Source organism: Oryctolagus cuniculus, chromosome 3 (assembly GCF_964237555.1).
Source record: "Oryctolagus cuniculus chromosome 3, mOryCun1.1, whole genome shotgun sequence".
NCBI classification, from domain to species: domain Eukaryota; kingdom Metazoa; phylum Chordata; class Mammalia; order Lagomorpha; family Leporidae; genus Oryctolagus; species Oryctolagus cuniculus.
In genome coordinates this window covers 82,579,056-82,598,362 of record NC_091434.1, presented here as the reverse complement: position 1 = coordinate 82,598,362, position 19,307 = coordinate 82,579,056, and the positions used below count along the sequence as shown (strand labels likewise).

General features: G+C 38.0%; 1 protein-coding gene across 50 annotated transcripts in view; it reads right to left on the bottom strand.

Annotated features, from left to right (window-relative positions):
• BAZ2B (bromodomain adjacent to zinc finger domain 2B) overlaps positions 1-19,307 on the bottom strand; it is a 456,715-nt gene that overhangs the window by 118,657 nt on the left and 318,751 nt on the right. For 32 of the 50 annotated variants that reach the window (XM_070070785.1, XM_070070802.1, XM_051849455.2 and 29 more), the window contains 4 exons: positions 16,699-16,863; positions 14,802-14,995; positions 3,713-3,913; positions 3,036-3,431 (listed from right to left, as the gene is read on the bottom strand). In XM_070070785.1, coding sequence (XP_069926886.1) covers positions 3,036-3,431; positions 3,713-3,913; positions 14,802-14,995; positions 16,699-16,863 — 956 coding nt within the window. The remainder of the gene's footprint in view (positions 1-3,035; positions 3,432-3,712; positions 3,914-14,801; positions 14,996-16,698; positions 16,864-19,307) is intronic. The other 18 variants (XM_070070790.1, XM_070070796.1, XM_070070805.1 and 15 more) reach the window with 1 other exon arrangement.

The window sequence follows — 19,307 nt, the reverse complement described above, 5'->3', positions numbered from 1 at the left end:
TCCGTGGAAGGGCAGTTCCCCCTGGCCACATTCCCCACTTCCGCAGGGGAGCGGCACACCGCCGGCCGGCTCTCTGGGGGCTGCACAGGTGTTCCTTCAACTAGATGTTCCCCTTAGATGTTCCTGGTGCATGCCGTCTCTCTCCTCCTTTATAGTCCTCCTCCGCCAATCCCAACTCAGCTGCCCACACGCCGAGTACGCTGCTCTCCTCCAATCAGGAGCAAGTCCTACAGTTTATTGGCTGAACTGGAGGCAGCTGTGCAGAAGCTGTTTACTTCTCTCCCAGCGCCATATTGTGGGAGAGCAGATGCATAGAATAAGTCTTAATTCCAGTAACTCAGTCTAGTCCGGTTTGCTCCCCACAGGAAAGGGGAGGATTGCGGGTGGGAGGGACGTTATGGGGGGGGAAGCCACTGTAATCCATAAGATGTACTTTGGAAATTTATATTCATTAAATAAAAGTTAAAAATAAAAAAAAGCAAGGAAAAAATAGGATCTGATGTGTAAAACCCTACATTAGCTATATTTATTAAGCAAATATTTAATAAAGGACTTCTAATATATAGTCATATGAAATTCTTATTTTGAGAAATGTTTTAAAATCCTTTGAAAGTATTAAGGGATCTTTGGAATACAAATAACTCTTGATGTGATTCTGTAAATTCATTTATCTTAAAATAGAACCATATGTTAATGAAAAATTAAAATAACCCAAACAGTGGAATTCTTAATAGTTGTTGTTACAGATGGAGAGTCAATACTGTGATGCTGATAATATCTCCTTGTGTTTTTCTAATTAATTATTTATTTAAATAGCAGAGTAACAGAGAGGGAGACATAGAGACAGAGAGACAGATGTTTCATCTTCTACTTCAATATCCAAATGCCTACAACAGCCAAGTTTAGGCCATGCTGAAGCCAGGAGCCAGGAACTCCACTGAGGTCTCCTACAAGGGTAAAAGAAGTCCATGGGTGAAAGGATGGCCCTAGGCAATCATCAGCTTCCTAGATGGAATAGCAGGGAGCTGCACTAGAAGAGTGGAGCAGTCAGGACTTGAACCATGCACTCCAATATAGATGCGGTCATTCCAAGCAATGGCTTAACCAATTGCTCCATGGGACCTGTCCCACTTTCTCATGTTTGATCCATGCAACACAAGTCATATGAGTGATATTCTCATACCATTGGCCAGCCATTCCATTTAATCAGCGGTTCTCAAATCTTGCTGTACATTTGAATCACCTGGGATTTTTTTTTTAAATTCAATAATATAGTTCTGTCACAAGAGATTCTGGTTTAATTATTCTAAAGGGTATCATCCATAAATTTCCCAAGTAATTCTAATATATACTTAGGTTTAAGATCCAAAAATTTAGTTTATCAAAAATGGCTGATTTCTTCAAGTCATGTTTTTTTGATTCAGCTCATAAATTATTCTTAGACTCAATGGACAAGGACATTATGTGTGTTTCAAGAAAGAAAGGCAGTTGGGATTGGTGCTGTGGGGTGGGGGGTAAAGCCATCGCCTGCAATGCCGGCATCCCATATGGGTGCTGGTTTGAGTTCCAGCTGCACCCCTTCCAATCCAGCTCTCTAATGTGGCCTGGGAAAGCAGTAGAAGATGGTCCAAGTCCTTAGACCCAAGTGGGAGACCTGGAGGAAGCTCCTGGTTCCTGGCTTTGGATCAGTCCAGTTACGGCCACTGTGTCCATTTGGGGAGTGAACTAGTGGATGGAAGATCTCTCTCTCTCTCTCTCTCTCTCTCTGCTTCTGCCTCTCTGTAACTCTGCCTTTCAAAAAAATAAATACATCTTTAAAAAAAAGAAAGGCAGCATATCATAGTTGTTAAGAATAAATATTTTGAATTCTAGTTCCAACACTAACCAGAGATAAGTTCTTGGGAGAATAACTCTCCATTTATCATCATAAATAATAATAAAAATATTAGTAGCATCATAGAGGTTAATATCCAGTGAGTAAATTCATGTTTAGCACTTAAAACAAAGGCTGCCAAACAGAAGCACTCTACAAGGATTATCTAATGATTAGGGTACCAAATGGTAATATTTGTAATCAAGAGACAGGATACTGTGCTAAAAAATATTTTCCTACTCTGAGCTGAGTCTAAAATAAAAAGTAATGCTGACTTAATTATTAGAATTGTACTGGACAAAGAATGTGGTAATGTAAAACCAAAAGCACGAAAATAAAGATGAAAAAATTCTCTGAAGAGTAGTCCTGGTGCTTGTCTAAGTAAGTTACACTTCACATAATTCATTAACGATGACAAAGGAAAAGGATTCTTTACAAAGGATTTTTACTTAATAAATTCCAGGACTTACAGAGATAAATTACTCAAGAGATCATTTCTTTAAAAATCAACATATTGATAATAGAAAAAATAACATTTATGTTAAACAAAAGTAATCATGAAGTTTGTCTTATTCAAACATACTTAACCCCTTCCTGCTAAATCATTGGACCTGGGTGGCCAGTGTTGTGGCGTAGTGGGTAAGCCTCTGCTTACAACGCCAGCATCCCCTTCTGGAGCACCTAGCTGCTCCACTTCCAATGCAGTTTCCTGCTAACATGCCTGGGAAGGCAGCAGAAGATGGCCTGCCACCCAAATGGCAGACCAGAATGGAGGTCCTGGCTCCTGCTTTGCCCTGTCCCAGACCTGGCTATTGCAGACATTTGGGGAATGAACCAATGGAGGAAAGATCTCTCTCTCTCTGTGTCTCTTTCTCCCTCTAGCTCTCTATCACTCTATCTTTCAAATAAACAAATAGTAAATAAATAAATCTTAAAAAACAAAGTCATTAGACCTGGGAAGTGATGGCGGGAGATGAGGGGAAGAAGAATGGGGAACGATATGATTCCACTGTCAAATATATATTCAACAGATATATATTCTAATCCTGGAGACTAAGATGGTATCAAAGAAGAGAATTTAGTTAATTTAAACTTGTTTAATGAATAAATAAAAGCTCTTTTGCTAATCATAATGTTCTTGTAAAAATAATTTTTAACTCACCCGTTTGGATCGCAGTTCACTGGTCAAAGAACTAGATTCTTCAGAGGTATTTTTATTCCCTGCTTTAGGTACTTCAGGAGAAGGAACTATGAGTTTCATGTAAGCTTCTTTTTTGGCTTGATTTACTAAAGATAAGGGTTTCACATTGGACACCAATCCCGTAGACTGAATTACACTGGTGTGTTTGTTCACAGATTCCTCCTTTGCCTGAGAGCTTTGGAAAATAAATGGAAGCTGCTGTGACAAAACCTGAGGCTGCTTTTGCTGGGATTGGAATGATGGGTGAGTCTGGGATTCAGACACAAGAGGTAATGGCTGGTGTATTCTTTTTTCCTGGGCTTTTTCAGTCGCTTTCTGTCCATCTGATTTTGGGTCCGAAATACCATGTAATAGCACCTGGAAATAAAAATGGAAAGGCAACTTCTGAATACTTATTTAAGACAAACAACATTAAGCAGTAAAACTTAAGAGAAAAAAGTGTACTTTAGAAAAGGATCCTAATCACTTGTGATACACTAAAAATTTATTACTTATCTCTTAAAAATGTCTTTCCATTTACAGTGCTTTTGTGTGAAAAAGTAAGAACTCAAGGTCATGACTAATTTTAAAAGCAGAGATAACCCAGTTAGTACCTAGGTGTGAGTAATACTTGGATACCCTCTATGAGACAATTATACCTGGTTGTTACTTTGATGTTGTGCTTCACCCTCTGATTCAGAATCATCATCTTCACTTTCTTCAATACTTTGATCTTCCTCTTCATCTTCCTCTAGATCATCTGAATCACTACTACTAATGCCTTCACTGGAGGTGTCTGAGGATGTGCCTGAATCACTATCACTGTTGCTAGAACTTTCCATAGTTTTCTTCCTTGGTTTCTGTAGAAAGAGACGGTATTTAGCAAGATTTTAATTGGGGAAAAAAATCAAGCTTCAGTAAAAAGTGTACTCTTTCAATATTCAAATATTTTCCATCTCAAAATGCCATTTTAGGAAAATGGAAAAAGTTATGTATTATAAAGGTAATTTTATGCAAACTGATCAAATTAACTATCTGAAAGAAATTTACCAACAAGTACAAATGGATTATTGAAAACATCAACATGGTATACACACAGACTTAGCAATATGAATGGCATGCTTTAAAATGTGAAAGACTTTTAAAAAGCTCACAAAATAATAATTCCAATTATGACACATACATTGAAGGTATGCATTTAGCTTTAATCTTTCTTTATGCAGATAGTCAGTAGTCAAGTGTTTAGCTATAGTATGACAAATACATCTTTCTAGGTGCTGGACAATATAAGAGATGCTTGCATCCCATACCTGAGCCTTCAAGAACCTTACATTCTAGTGGTGGTGGGGTAGACAGATGCCCAATATAAAAGTAAATAATTACATAAAGTAATGAGTGTTGTAGAGGTAATTAATTAAATAGTGAATGAAACCCGAGCTGCTTTACTTACAGTTCAGGAATAAATATTTATATTTCTTACCAAAAAACGAAAATACAATAAAGGAGAGAGACATATTTCAGAGGACATTTAGGGCTCTATGTCAAAATCAAAACTCAAAGCTGGCAGAAAGGGATATTAGGTCACATAAAAGGCAAGTTTTCTGTTCCAGAGAATAGGGAATAACAGAAAGGATTCAGCCTAGTGGTTAAGACGGCACTTAATATGCCCACACTCCATTCTAGACTGTCTGGGTTCGTTTCTTAGTTCTGGCTACAGATCCAAGCTTCCTTCCAATGTGGATCTTGGGAGACAGCAGGTGATGGCTCAACTGGATGGGTCCCTGCTACGCACATGAGACCTTGATTGGGTTTCTAGCTCCAGACTTTGGCCTGGCTTAGCCCACCTGTTGTGGGCATTGAGGAATGAATCCGCAAATGGTAGCTGTGTCTCTTTGCTCTTGAATAAATAAATTTTTTTTTAAAAATAACAGACAATGGAGGTGGGCATTACGGTACAGTGCATTAAGCTACCACTTAAGATGCCTGCATTCTATAGCTGAGCAATGGTTTGAGTCACAGCTACTCTGCTTCTTATCTAGCTTACTACTAGTGCATCCTGGGAGACAGCAGGTGAAATAGCTCAAGTAATTGGACCCTGCCACCCATGTGGGAGACCTGATGGAATTCCTGGATTCTGGTTTCTACCTGGCTCAATCCTAGCTGTGGTAGGTATTTACAAATAATGGAAAATCTCTCTCTCCACACTTCTCTGTCACTCTGCCTTTCAAATAAGTCTTTAAAAAAAGAATAGAAAATAGTAGTGGATAAAAAGGAAATATTCAGATGAATTATAACTAAATAACTTTGTAACAACAGAAGAGTTAAAATGCAGCCAATAGATTGAGAAGGAGAAATGCTGAAATGATAGCAATAAATTTAAGTATAATCTATAGTTACTTAGGAGCATTTCTATGATATTAGTTGATAGATAAAACAAAGAACAAAATACAGAAAAAGCAGTTATAAGTTACAAAATCAATAAATTGTGAAAGTTATGGTCTTTAGGGAAATATAGGCTTTTCTGACTACTGGGGTTTGGAGACTGAAAGATTAATACACCTGTCCAACGAGAAGCCAAACTGAAGTCACAGTTACATATCGCAACTGCTTTCTTTTGTGCCTTCTGAAAACTGGCTTAAATAAAATAATATTTAAATTTAAAAGATAAAGTGCCTATGAGCTTGCAGCGCCTCTGTGTTAATGCTCTACTCTAACTACCATAGAGCCTCCTCCACAGTGCCACCCTTCAGTAAGCAGACTATTAGTCGTCATCATCATGTCCTGGGCTGCCTCCTTTCCTCAGAGGAAAGCAGAGAAGGCCGGGAAACGGAATTGGAATAACCCAGGAAGAAAAGATGAGGAAGACTTAAGGTAGGGAGAAGACAGGAAAACAGGAATGATATATTAAGTCTCCCATTTATTTGACCAAGAAACAGGCTCCTTCTTCGTGACCAAATTTTAAGTACATTTCTAAGTATGCACCGCAAGACTATACTTGGCAAAAGGAGTCTAAACTGAAGTCTCACTTTTGTTTTAGTGGGGGCAAGGAAAGGAACAAGGGAGCTATTTTGATTTAAAAGAAAATAAGCTCCTATGTCCATGCTGAAGTAATCTGTGTGGAACATTTTATTTAAATTTGGCTGGAGAAATGGAGACTAAACTCCCCAGGAATGATTATAGGGGTGTTGGTCCCAAATCTTTAAGGTACATAAGACTCCCTGGGAAACGTTGAGATCAGCAGATTCCTGTGTCTCAATTCTAAATAGGGCAATAGGGCACAGCATTAACAAGCACTTCCTGTGATTCTGATGCAGGAGGTCTCGCGAGAGCATCCTTTGACCGTGTGCAAAGTCTTACCTTTGTAAGGTAGCAAAATTAGTACCCATTTTTTAATAGGGAGAAGTGAGAAAACAAGCATGAGTTTTAGGGAGAAAATGGATCTGGATATCACCAACTAGATTTCCTTAATCCCTTGCCGGGGCTCGTGTGTGTGTGTATGTGTGAGCGCGTGTGTGTTACTCACACATAATTAGATAGTATGCTATTTTTCTCTCACTTAAAACATTTAAAAATAAATCTTATTATGTTCATCATAAAATGATCAAAGAAAAGCTCATTATTAATATTCCCCATTTGATCTCAGAAAGCTTTTAAAAACTACTTCAACTTTCATTTCACTATATACTTATTTCATTCAATAACAAAATAAATACATATTCAAGGTTATTATATAGCAGGTAAAGTTGCTCAAGTCTCTAAGGGCTTAAGGGTATGAGAAACAGACAGCAATTATACCTAGTTGAGAACAGGGAGAGATGAATCAATAAACTACTAAAGGAAGTAATAACTAAAAAAGATTGATTTAATTATTTAAAAACACAGTTACAGAGGGAGAATGTATGTGTTTGGGGAGAGAGAGAGAGAAAGAAATAGAAAATCTTCCATCTACTGGTTCACTCCCCAAATGGCTGCAATGGTGGGGGCTGGGCCAGGCTGAATCCACGAGCCAGGAACTCCATCTGGGTCTTCTATGAGGGTGGCAGCTCTTGGGCCATCTTCCGCTGCTTCTCAGGTGCATTAGCAGGGAGCTAGATCACAGGTGGAGCAGCTAGGACTCAAACTGGTGCTCTGATAAGGGATGACAACACAATGCTATCCCGTAATGCATGTTTAATGAGAACAGAGTTTCAGTTTTACAAAATGAAGTGTTCTGGAGGTAGGATGGTGCTCTCTCTCTCTAACTCTGCCTTTCAAATAAACAAATAAATCTTGAGGAAAAAAACACTCATTTCCAATTCCTCTCTCCTCCCAACCCCAGTAACCACCATTCTACTCCCATCTCTATGATTTTGACCACTCTAAGCACCTCATGAAAGTGGGATCATGTGATATTTGCCTTTTTGTGACAGGCTTTATTTCACTTTGCCCAATATCCTCAAGGTTCATTCATGTTGTAACAAATATCAGAACTTCCCTTGCTTTTAAAGCTGGGCATGATTCTACTGTACAGGCCCACCCATCTGTGGATGGGCATTCAGGTTGTTTCTGCATTTTACATAGTGTGAATAATGTTGCCACTAACATGGATGTATGTATATTCTTTGAGAGCCTGCTTTCAATTCTTTTGGGTATATACCCAGAAATGGAATTGCTGTATTGTACTGTAATTCTATTTTTTGAGGAACCACCAAGCTGTTTCTCACAAGGGGCTATGCCATTTTCTATTTCTTAACATATAATATTTTCAAACCATAGAAAAATAACATAGTTTATAAAAGACCGTTTTGATTGCATGGGAACAACAACTTGTAGGGCAGCAGGAGTGGAAATGACTGAGCACACTGTAGTCCTCCATCTTGGTCTCATCCCTCCATTGTGACCCCTCTCTCAGAAGGACTCTTGCCACCTGCAAGCTGACCTGGTGCCACCATAAACTTTAAGCCTTCCTCATGAAGTCAAGAAAACTACCAGGATGCCTGAGGGGCTAACTCCTAAACCATAAGTAAAGGAATACTGTAATAAAATCTTCTACCCCAGCTCCCCAGTGTTTTGTCAAATGAGTAAAATCTTTCTCCGCCTGGCACTCTGTGCAGAAAAAAATCTTGCAACAACTCCTAACCAGATCATCCATCCACCTGGGTCTGGAAACTGTTATGTAAGTTGCCCGCTGCTTCTTCCTCATCCTTTGTTCTCAGCATTCCTTCTCAGTTCAGCAGACGCGGCAGATTCTGCTGACATTCAGACATTCATTCAACTTTGTTTTAGTTTTTAAACAAGCTATAGGTTTGTATATTTTATATTTTAGTCTGATACTTACTTTACTTTTTTAATCTAAAACACCTATATTTGAGGCCAGTGTTGTGGCATAGCAGGTAAATCTGCCACCTGAGACTACAGCATTTCCCATCCATGTCCCTGTTAATGGCCTGGGAAAAGCAGGCCACCACATGGGAGACCTGGATGAAGCTCCTGGCTTCTGGCTTCAGCCTGGCCCAGTGCTGGCTGTTGCAGGCATATGTGGAGTGAACCAGTGGATAGCCAATCTTTCTCTCTCTTTCTCTATATTTGCCTCTCTGTAACTCTGCTTTTCAAATAAATAAGTAAATCTTTAAAAAAGAGTTTTAAAAATCTATATTTGTTTTAAATACATATAGAGACTATATGAGAAAATGGAGGGCGTAATCGGTTAGAGCATTTGGCTGTTAACTGAAAGGCTGGTTGAATCAAGGACTTCAAATGAGGATGCCTGAGATAAGGATCCTATCTCATAGGAGAGACAGCAAAATTAGCTGATAAAGAATTTTCAAACTATACATGAAAAGAGCTAATGAAGCAATCTTGAAAAAGCTCTAATTACTGAAAAGTAGTGTGTAACAAAGTGTAGAATTTGCTTCTTTTGGTTCTAATGCCCTTCTTTTTCATTTTAGTGAAACAATCCACTACAGTAAATGCATGCCAGACCATGTAGTATCCCAAAAGTGCTGTTCTTCTGAAATGCTAAGTTCTGGCATGCCTTACTTTATAAGTCAATTTCTCTGTAGTGTTATTTACACTTACCTATCTATCGATACCACTCTGGCATCTTGGAATCTATCACTTTACATTACAAAAGATGTATATCTGTGTGCTCCTGGTATTAGTTTTTAGGTGAACAACACTGATTCTGGTTAGGGATGTCAACATGGGCTCCTCATTGGTACAGAGTCCATATCTCCAAAGTCTTGCACAGTATCTCATACACTGTGGAGGCACAGGATATTTTAGCTCTTAGTAGGCTTTAGCATTGCTTCCAAGGGTAAGACAGTGTATGATTTAAATAAATGCATGCTTGATTAACTTTTAAGAACACTTATAGAAGTATATCCAATGACCTGATATGTGAGATTTGCTTCCAAACACTGGGGGAAATGTGTAGTACTTCAGTAGGTGTCTGGCAGCAGCTCAGACACAGGTCTTTGTTGCTTGCATTAATGCCATGCCCTTAAAACAATCATAAGGGAAGAGAGTCAAGAACAGCTGAAGAGTAGTAAGGGGAGAGCATGACCTTGCAACATGTGTTCCTAGGAGGATACAACCAAGAGTCTTTTCCCATGTTTGTCTGCCATTCAAGAGTGTGGCTTAAAGACAGAAGAAAATGTTTGTCTTGGGTCCAACGGTACTCTTAAATTCTTAGTGTTATCACAGGATTTTCCTCTATACACACATATGAGCATTCTGTACTCTGGAAAAGAGCTATTGGGGCTGGCGCTATGGCGTAGTGGGTAAAGCTGCCACCTGTAGCGCCGGCATCCCATATGGGTGCTGGTCCCAGTCCTGGCTGGTCCACTTCTGATCCAGCTCTCTGCTACGGCCTGGGGAAGCAGTAGAAAATGGCCCAAGTCCTTGGATGCTTGCACCCATGTGAGAGAACCAGAGGAAGTGCCTGGCTCCTGGCTTTGGCCGTTGCAGCCAACTGAGGAGTGAACCAGCAAATGGAAGACATCTCTCTCTCTCTCTCTCTCTCTCTCTCTCTGCCTCTCCTTCTCTGTGTAACTCTGACTTTCAAATAAATAAATAAATAAATCTTAAAGAAAAAAAAAAAAAAGAAAACCACTATCTTCTGTTAAGAAGCAATCTGGGTTGATAACCAGAATCTACAAAGAAATCGAGAAACGCCACAACATCAAAACAAACAACCCACTTAAGAGATGGGCCAAGGACCTCAATAGACATTTTTCAAAAGAGGAAATCCAAATGGCCAACAGACATATGAAAAAATGTTCAGGATCACCAGCAATCAGGAAAATGCAAATCAAAACCACAATGAGGTTTCACCTCACCCCGGTTAGAAGGGCTCACATGCAGAAATCTACCAACAATAGATGCTGGAGAGGATGTGGGGAAAAAGGGACACTAATCTACTGTTGGTGGGAATGCAAACTGGTAAAGCCACTATGGAAGTCAGTCTGGAGATTCCTCAGAAACCTGAATAGAACCCTACCATACAACCCAGCCATCCCACTCCTTGGAATTTACCCAAAGGAAATTAAATTGGCAAACAAAAAAGCTGTCTGCACATTCATGTTGTTGATTGTAGCTCAATTCACAATAGCTAAGACCTGGAACCAACCCAAATGCCCATCAACAGTAGACTGGATAAAGAAATTATGGGACATATACTCTATAGAATACTATACAGCAGTCAAAAACAATGAAACCCGGTCATTTGCAAGAAAATGGAGGAATCTGGAAAAGATCATGCTGAGTGAATTAAGCCAGTCCCAAAGGGACAAATATCATATGTTCTCCCTGATCAGCGACAACTAACTGAGCACCAAAGGGGAAACCTGTTGAAGTGAAATGGACACTATGAGAAACAGTGACTTGATCAGCCCCTGTCCTGACTGTTGATGTACAATGTAATACTTTATCCCTTTTAGTATTTTTTTTGTTCTGGTACTATTGGTTGAACTCTATAATTAACACACATTTATTCTTAGGTGTTTAAATTTAACTAAAAAGTGATCCCTGTTAAATATAACAATGGGAATAAGAGAGGGAGGAGATGTACAATTTGGGACATGCTCAATCGGACTTGCCCCAAATGGTGGAGTTAGAAACGTGCCAGGGGATTCCAATACAATCCCATCAAGGTGGCATATACCAATGCCATCTCACTAGTCCAAGTGATCAATTTCAGTTCACAACTGATCACACTGATAGGTCTAAGAGTCAAAGGGATCACACAAACAAGACTAGTGTCTGCAAATACTAACTGATAGAATAAAAAAGGGAGAGAATGATCCAACATGGAAAGTGGGATACACAGCAGACTCATAGAATGGCAGATGTCCTAAATAGCACTCTGGCCTCAGAATCAGCCCTTAAGGCAGTCAGATCTGGCTGAAGAGCCCATGAGAGTATTTCAGGCATGGAAAGCCAAGACACTCTGGCAAAAAAAATCCTAAATGAAAGATCTCTGCGATTGAGATCCCAGTGGAAAGAACACATCTTCAAAGAAGGAGGTACCTTTCTCTGAAGGGAGGAGAGAACTTCCACTTTGACTATGACCCTGTATGAATAAGATCGAAATCAGTGAACTCAAAAGGCTTCCATAGCCTTGGAAACTCATGACTAGAGCCTAGGGAGATTACTGACGCCATAAACAAGAGTGTCAAATTGTTAAGTCAACAACAGGAGTCACTGTGTACTTACTCCTCATGTGGGTTCTCTGTCCTTAATGTGTTGTCCAATGTGAAGTAATGCTATAACTAGTACTGAATCAGTATTTTACACTTTGTGTTTCTGTGTGGGTGCAAACTGATGAAATCTTTACTTAATATATACTAAATTGATCTTCTGTATATAAAGAGAATTGAAAATGAATCTTGATGTGAATGGAATGGGAGAGGAGCGGGAGATGGGAGGGGTGTGAGTGGGAGGGAAGTTATGGGGGGGGGAAGCCATTGTAATCCATAAACTGTACTTTAGAAATTTATATTTACTAAATAAAAGTAAAAAAAAAAAAAAGAAGCAATCTGAAAGATCAAGATAAAATATCATTATGCCTGAGACAAGGAAACTTTACTAGTTCTTTTGATCCTAGGAAGTAACACAGAGTTTGCTTCTATGAAAAAAGACAAAGAAAAAGGTGATAAGATAGTTTCTGTGATATGACAGCTTCTGTTAATACTGGGGCTGATGTTCGTGATGTAGCAGCTATAGCCATAGCCTATAATGCCACCATTCCTTATGAACATGCATTCAAGTCTTGGCTACTCAAATTCTGAGATAGCTCCCTGCTAATGCTCCTGAAAAAAACAGCAGAAGATGGCCCAACCACTTGGGACCCTGCCACCCACATAGGAGACCAGGACCGAGTTTTAGGCTCAAGGCTTGAGCCTGGCCCAGTCCTGGCCCTGACAGAGCAGCATGTCAGATTTCAGAGCACTTTAGGTTTCAAATGTTCAGACTGGCTCTTGCAGCCATTTGTGAAGTGAACCAGCAGATGGAAGATGTCTGTTTGTTTCTCCCTCTCTCTCTAACTTTGCCTTTCAAATAAATAAGTAAATCTTTTTTTTTTTTTTTTTTTTTTTTTTTTTTTTTTTGACAGGCAGAGTGGACAGTGAGAGAGAGAGACAGAGAGAAATGTCTTCCTTTGCCGTTGGTTCACCCTCCAATGGCCGCCGCGGCCGGCGCGCTGCAGCCGGCGCACCGCGCTGATCCGATGGCAGGAGCCAGGAGCCAGGTGCTTTTCCTGGTCTCCCATGGGGTGCAGGGCCCAAGCACCTGGGCCATCCTCCACTGCACTCCCTGGCCACAGCAGAGAGCTGGCCTGGAAGAGGGGCAACCGGGACAGAATCCGGAGCCCCGACCGGGACTAGAACCCGGTGTGCCAGCGCCGCTAGGCGGAGGATTAGCCTAGTGAGCCGCGGCGCCGGCCCAAATAAGTAAATCTTTTAAAAACACTGACGCCTAGGAGACACATTGTTCAGATTTAAAGTTTAGAACAACGTCATTGACAAGGAATTGGCTACCCACATCTTGCTGCAGCATTCAGATGCTTTCTTTCTCATTCACACTATAGCTGAGACAGAAGAGAACACGATACAAGTAGGATCACAAGGAAAACCAGGCCCTGAAAGCAGTTTTTATAAAATGTAGAAGAGAAGACACACTGTAGTTATTACCGTTTTTTACAAAATGTTCATAGTTGATGCCCCGGTTTTAACTCAGAAAAACCAAGATCTTTCACTGAAGAAATTACAATCAAACACACTGCTATGGCTGATCTAATGTGTGATGTTAGACCATGTAGTTGATGTATTTCATGGTTGGATAATGATGTATTTGATGGTTGGATAAATGAAACCTGGACTCAATGGTGACCTATATTTCACAAAACTGAGATGTCAGAGATTTCCTGACATGATGTGGAAGAGGAATCCAAAAGTTAATCTAAATTTTCCGTGAACTTTTAGGAGACCCCTCCTCCATAGGCTGAATATGTTTTTATACAGTATTTTTTGTGTGCTTGCATTTTGATCACATCCTGCCACATAAGTTCAAGTGTGGAGTTTTCTACCTCAGAAACTAGGTCAGCACTCAAAAAGCTTAGGATTTAGGAGCATGTCAGATTTCAGAGCACTTTGGGTTTCAAATGTTCAGATTAGGCATATTCAACATATACCGAAATAAAGATAACTTCAGAAAAAAATCTCTTTCCTCCAAAGTCCTTCTTCCCCTAGACCTAAACCCTATTCACCCAAAGTTCATTTGTTGGAAAGGATGTGGCTACTGCTTACTGGGTGACAGAGGAGCTCCAGGAGGTATCATATGTCAAGGCTGGTGCACAGAAAACATCTTGTGTTGGAATGCCTGAAAAACCTGGCTGGGAATCTGCCAACTATGATGCCAGTAAAATTAGTTGGAAAGTTACCTGTTGGTTTCCTGGCAAAACTTGTTAGTATGCTCCCTGCTGGGAAGCCCATGACACTTACTAGATGATATGTGACACTGGGTCTCCTGAACACAACCTGCAGAGAAGCCTGAGCTGGCAAGGAAGTCACCCACTGACCACCACAGCATAGAGGCAGAAGAAAACACTGCAAGCAGGAACAGGAATCCCTTCCTCCTTCAGTGCTGCTCCTGGACCCTGGATTGACAAGGCCTACACTGTACCAAATGGTAATGGACAGAAGGGTGAATTTAGGGGCTGAGAGACAAAAATGCATTTGAAATTGAGGATAGAGATGAAATAAAATTAGTCATGCTGTGAAAACTTTTGAAGCTGAATAATGGGTACATAGGATTGTTCTGTTTACTTTGATTATTTTAAGTTTTCAATAATAAAATATTTTCTTGCTTTTATTTATTTTAATTTCTAAAGCATAGGCTCTTGGGTCAAACTGCTTGGCTTCAAATCCTGACTCAGCACTTCAGGCTAGTTATTTAGGTGCTCTGTTTCCCCACTTGGAACAATAGTAGTCATCTTATCTGGGGTATAGAGAGAGTTGGAATAGATATTACACACAAAGTAATTAGAGTAGAACTGGTAATGTAGTACATTTCTAATAAATTTTAGCTATTATTATTTTATTTATATTATTTATCCTGGTGTTGACAGTTTTCTTAAGATATTTAATACTACTATCACACCATAAACACACATATCTGTAAACAGGAGAGAAATCCTATTATATGAACTTCAGAATGCTTACCTTATATGCAGAGCTATGCTGTATATCTGTTATTCAAAGAATAACTTACCTTATCTTTTATTTTGTCAGCTCTAGCATCCAGAGGCTGATTTTTGTTTTGTTCCTGATTACATTTTCGATTTCCTCCACCTGAGCTTGTACTTTTAGTTTGCCCCAAGGAACTTGAAGCAGTAGTAGAAAGTACAGATGTGTTGATACCAATTACAGATGATGTACTGTTTCCATTTATTGAACCATTTACACCTGGAAGACAAACATGTTCATTGACTGGATTATTATTCAACCATAAAAAAGAATGGATTACTAACATACAAGAGGTTTCCAGAAATCTCATGGAAACATGTATTATGAAAAAGAATACTTCTTTATGGATTTTACTTTTTCTGCACCTAGATAAACTTATCAAAAGTTTTAAAAATTTATTTATTTTGTTTATTTGAGAGGCAGAGACAGAGAGGGACAAAAAGAGATGGCAGACAGAAGACACTCCCATCCACTGGTTTACTTTCTAAATTCCCACAACAGTCAGAGCTGGCAAAGTTGAACCTGGGAGGTGGGAACTCAATCCAGGTCTTCCTAGTGAATGACAAGGCCCTAATCACTAGAGCCATCATCTGCCACCTCCTAAGGTATACATTAGTAGGAAGCAGGAATTGGATGTGGAAGAAGGAATTGAATCCAGAAACTATGGTAGAGGATGCAGGCATCCCAACTTGTGTCTTAACCACTAGGCCAACTTATCTTTTAATTCCATTTTCCATGAACTTTTTGAAAGTGCCCTTGCATTTACAACGTGGATTAAACTCACAAACATTTTTAGTTAAAGAAGCTATACAAAGGGTCACATACATGATTCCATCTATATGAAATGTTGACAATCTGAGTAATGCAGTGGAAAGTGGTGGATGCCAGCAGGGTGGAGGAGCAACTGCTTAATAGGTAAGGATTCCCTTTGGGAATAATGAAATGTTTTGGAACAAGTTACATGATGGTTGTACCAAATTGTGAATACATTAACTATTAGTGAATTGTTCACTTTTTTTTAAAGACTTATTTATTTGAAAGTCAGAGTTATACAGAGAGAGAGAAAGAGGCAGAGAGAGAGAGAGGTCTCCCATCTGATGGTTCACTCCCCAACTGGCTGCAATGGCCGCAGCTGTGCCGATTGGAAGCCAGGAGCCAGGAGCTTCTTCTGGGTCTCTCATGTAGGTTCAGGGAACCAAGGACTTGAGCCATCTTCTACTACTTTCCTAGGCCATAGCAGAGAGTTGGATTGGAAGTGGAGCATCTGGGACTCAAACCAGTGCCTTATGAGATGCCAGCAAGGCAGGTGGCAGCTTTACCCGCTATGCCACAGTGCTGGTCCATGTATTGTTCACTTTAAAGTATTTAATGTGATGATGTATGAATTCACTTCAATTAAAAGCAAGTTAAGAATTATGATTAAATGTAAATATTCCCAATTGTTGATACCAATTACAGATGATGTATATTTCCATTTATTGATCCATTTATACCCATTTAGTTTTAGAGCAAACTCCCCTAAAATATTTACTCAAGTAAAAGAAAGATAATAAATCAGTGAAAAAGCTATTATAAAAATTTCAAATAATATTCTAACAACAGTTAAATAGTACAAGAAGTAACACACTATATTGGGTTGCAAACAGGGAGGTAAAAAGATAGAGAGCAAAAAGCAGTAGAATTGGGTTCAAATTCTGACTCTACCACATCCATATGTAAGCAGTATTTCTTGAACAATTTATTTAACTTTAGTTACAAAATGAGAATATTTCTAATCTTAAGGATTAAGATATTATAATCTTAAGGATTATAAGGAATAAGCAAGACAATGCAAAAGAGTCTAGCTATAAACATATTAAACTTCAGTGCCACTAAAAATTGGCTCTGGAATGGAAGGTCTACAATTATGCTAGTATGGGTACCTTTTTCAGGACCACTTCGATTACTTTTTCCTGAAGTCCTTGAATGGAATGAAGACTCATGATTCTGGGCTGGAGGAGCAAACAGTGGTGGGATTCCCAGTAACGGCGGAAAGAAGGTTGCCCCTGTGCGAGTATGAACATCTGTTGTTCGCCACCATTCTGTACCTCAAAATAAACAAACCAAGTAAAAATAATTGAGTTAACCTTGTAATGAATGTAACAACTGCCTTCTATAATTTACTCCTAAGAAAAATATTTCCATTTTCATCTTGGAACAGAAATGTCAAAATACAGTTCTGATCATCTTTCTAATTGTGATCAGTTCTGATCATCTTTCTCACTATGAACTGCTGACTAGAGCTTGAACACTCATCTCACTTCTCATTAGGCCAATATCCAAGGATCTCCTAGGGTTCTAGTTTACGTAGAACAAAGGTAGTGCATAGCTTAAAAACTAAAACTGAACTCTTTGATTATTAAAGAACCATTTGACTTTTTAAGGACTTACATCACATTTTTTCTAAATTTATAAAGGAAATATTTTAGTTTATACTAATATATTTTAAAACTGTGGAATTTAAGGCTACATCTACAAACTATGTTAAGAATTTCCCCAAATTATATACAATATAAATCTGGCTGTGCTAAATCAAGTAGTCTAAATAATAGTATAAGGTTATCATAATCCAGGACAACTGAAATGCACTCAGGAAAGAAAACAGTCTATTGTCAAATGAAAATATAAATACAACAAAATCAACGTCTTTTTTTTTTGTTTTTTGGTCTAACAAATAAGTTTTTGAGACTTCAAAAACAAATAATTTTGCCTTAAAATATAGAAGATTTATAAATTTCTCCCCTTGAAGTTAATGAAGAAAGTTTGAATTCTGTCCTTTTCACATAAAAATTACAGAAAACAATCATTATTTTAATAATATGAGTATTTAAAAATTGAATGCAATTTATATATTCAAACAGTAGCACTTAGTTAAAAAGTTTTGAAAAGGACATAAGCCAACTTTTATAAAAGGCATTTTTCAAGGAGAGGTAAAGATTAGAGAATTGGAAACAATCCAAAGGACACCTTTGTATTGCTTCATCTAAAAATCTCAGAAACAACCTTTTCCAACTGGTTAACCCACTAGATTATCAAATCACTTATTGTGTTTCAGGCCAATCTTTCCAAAGAAAAGGTGTATTTTTCATTGAGTTTAACAATCACAAGGCAATTAGAGAACAAACCACAACAATATAGTGTTTGAAAAACTCAATACTGTGAATATTATACTATATGATCTTTAAAGTTGTCTGAGGAATACTCATTCATGAAAAAGAGAACGTGAAGTGATTTGCACCTTCATCATATAATAGCAAAATCTGGGTTTTGAAAAATGAAATGTTCATGGCAGCTGCCATTCTCAAAGTTCTAAAAAAACAGTAATAAGCAGAAGATCGTGAAAACTATTCTTTTGCAGTACAGGAAGGTGTTGCCAATAATATGACACCAACATATATTCAGCTGTGCCTGAATGATGGGCATTGAACCAAAAATAACTACCCAAAAGTATTAATTATTCATCCACTGTGTAGATGAAAGACGTTCATTTAGATAGACAGAAATTTTTTTGTGTGTATTTTGGGCTTGCATCAGCACAGTTGGAATTTCATAGTGTTATTTACATGTTTGAAAACTAGGTTCTTCCTAAGTAATAAAAAGGGACTGAGGTTTCCCTAAGATATTTATTTAACAGATTCTATAATTAGAGCATTAACCTAGAATGCATAGACTTTAAAACAGCCAAATTAGTAAGGTAATCAAAGTATAACAGACAAAATCAAACTTAAAATAAACATAAAAATGTACCACAGAATGTCAATAAGAAAGAGGTACACAGTAGAGATTTAACACTGGGAAAGCATGTGTTATATAAATAAGCTGACAACACAGAGTAAAACAGGAAACAAATAAATATGACAAATTAAATAAAAAGATGAACATGGCAGAGCCTCTGAACATCAATTTTACAATGTCTGGGATTACTTCACAGGCGATAATGTAATTTTAGTTAAGTGACAAGTTTACTTATCTTCCAAATTTAGGAAAATAAAAAACAAATTTAGTCATAAAACAGCTTGGTAATAAAATGAAAAACACAAATAAGGATTACATAAATCCACACGTGATGAATGTGTAAATATATTCAAGAAAAGCATCATTAATCATATTCAATGGAAATATTCTAATATTTCAGAGGATATACTGAATCTCAACTTGAATCTAGAAGTTTGAGCAGAATTTTAAAATCTTCCAAATATGATATAGCCAAACACTTCACAAAAATTAAAGGTAATATAATATAAAATATAATGATCGAAAATTATAAATATTTCAAAATAAATGACCATGAAATGCTATTTCAATATAAAATGGAAATAATTTTATTATACTAATGTTCACTAAATAATTTTATATTTCTTGACTTAATTTGAAATGCAGAATACTTTACAAGCATATAAAATTTAAAAGCAAATTATTTCCCATTTAAAATTTCAACTAATGTTTTCCTTGTGTGTCCTCCCTTATTTGTTGTGTGATTTAAAAACTTTCA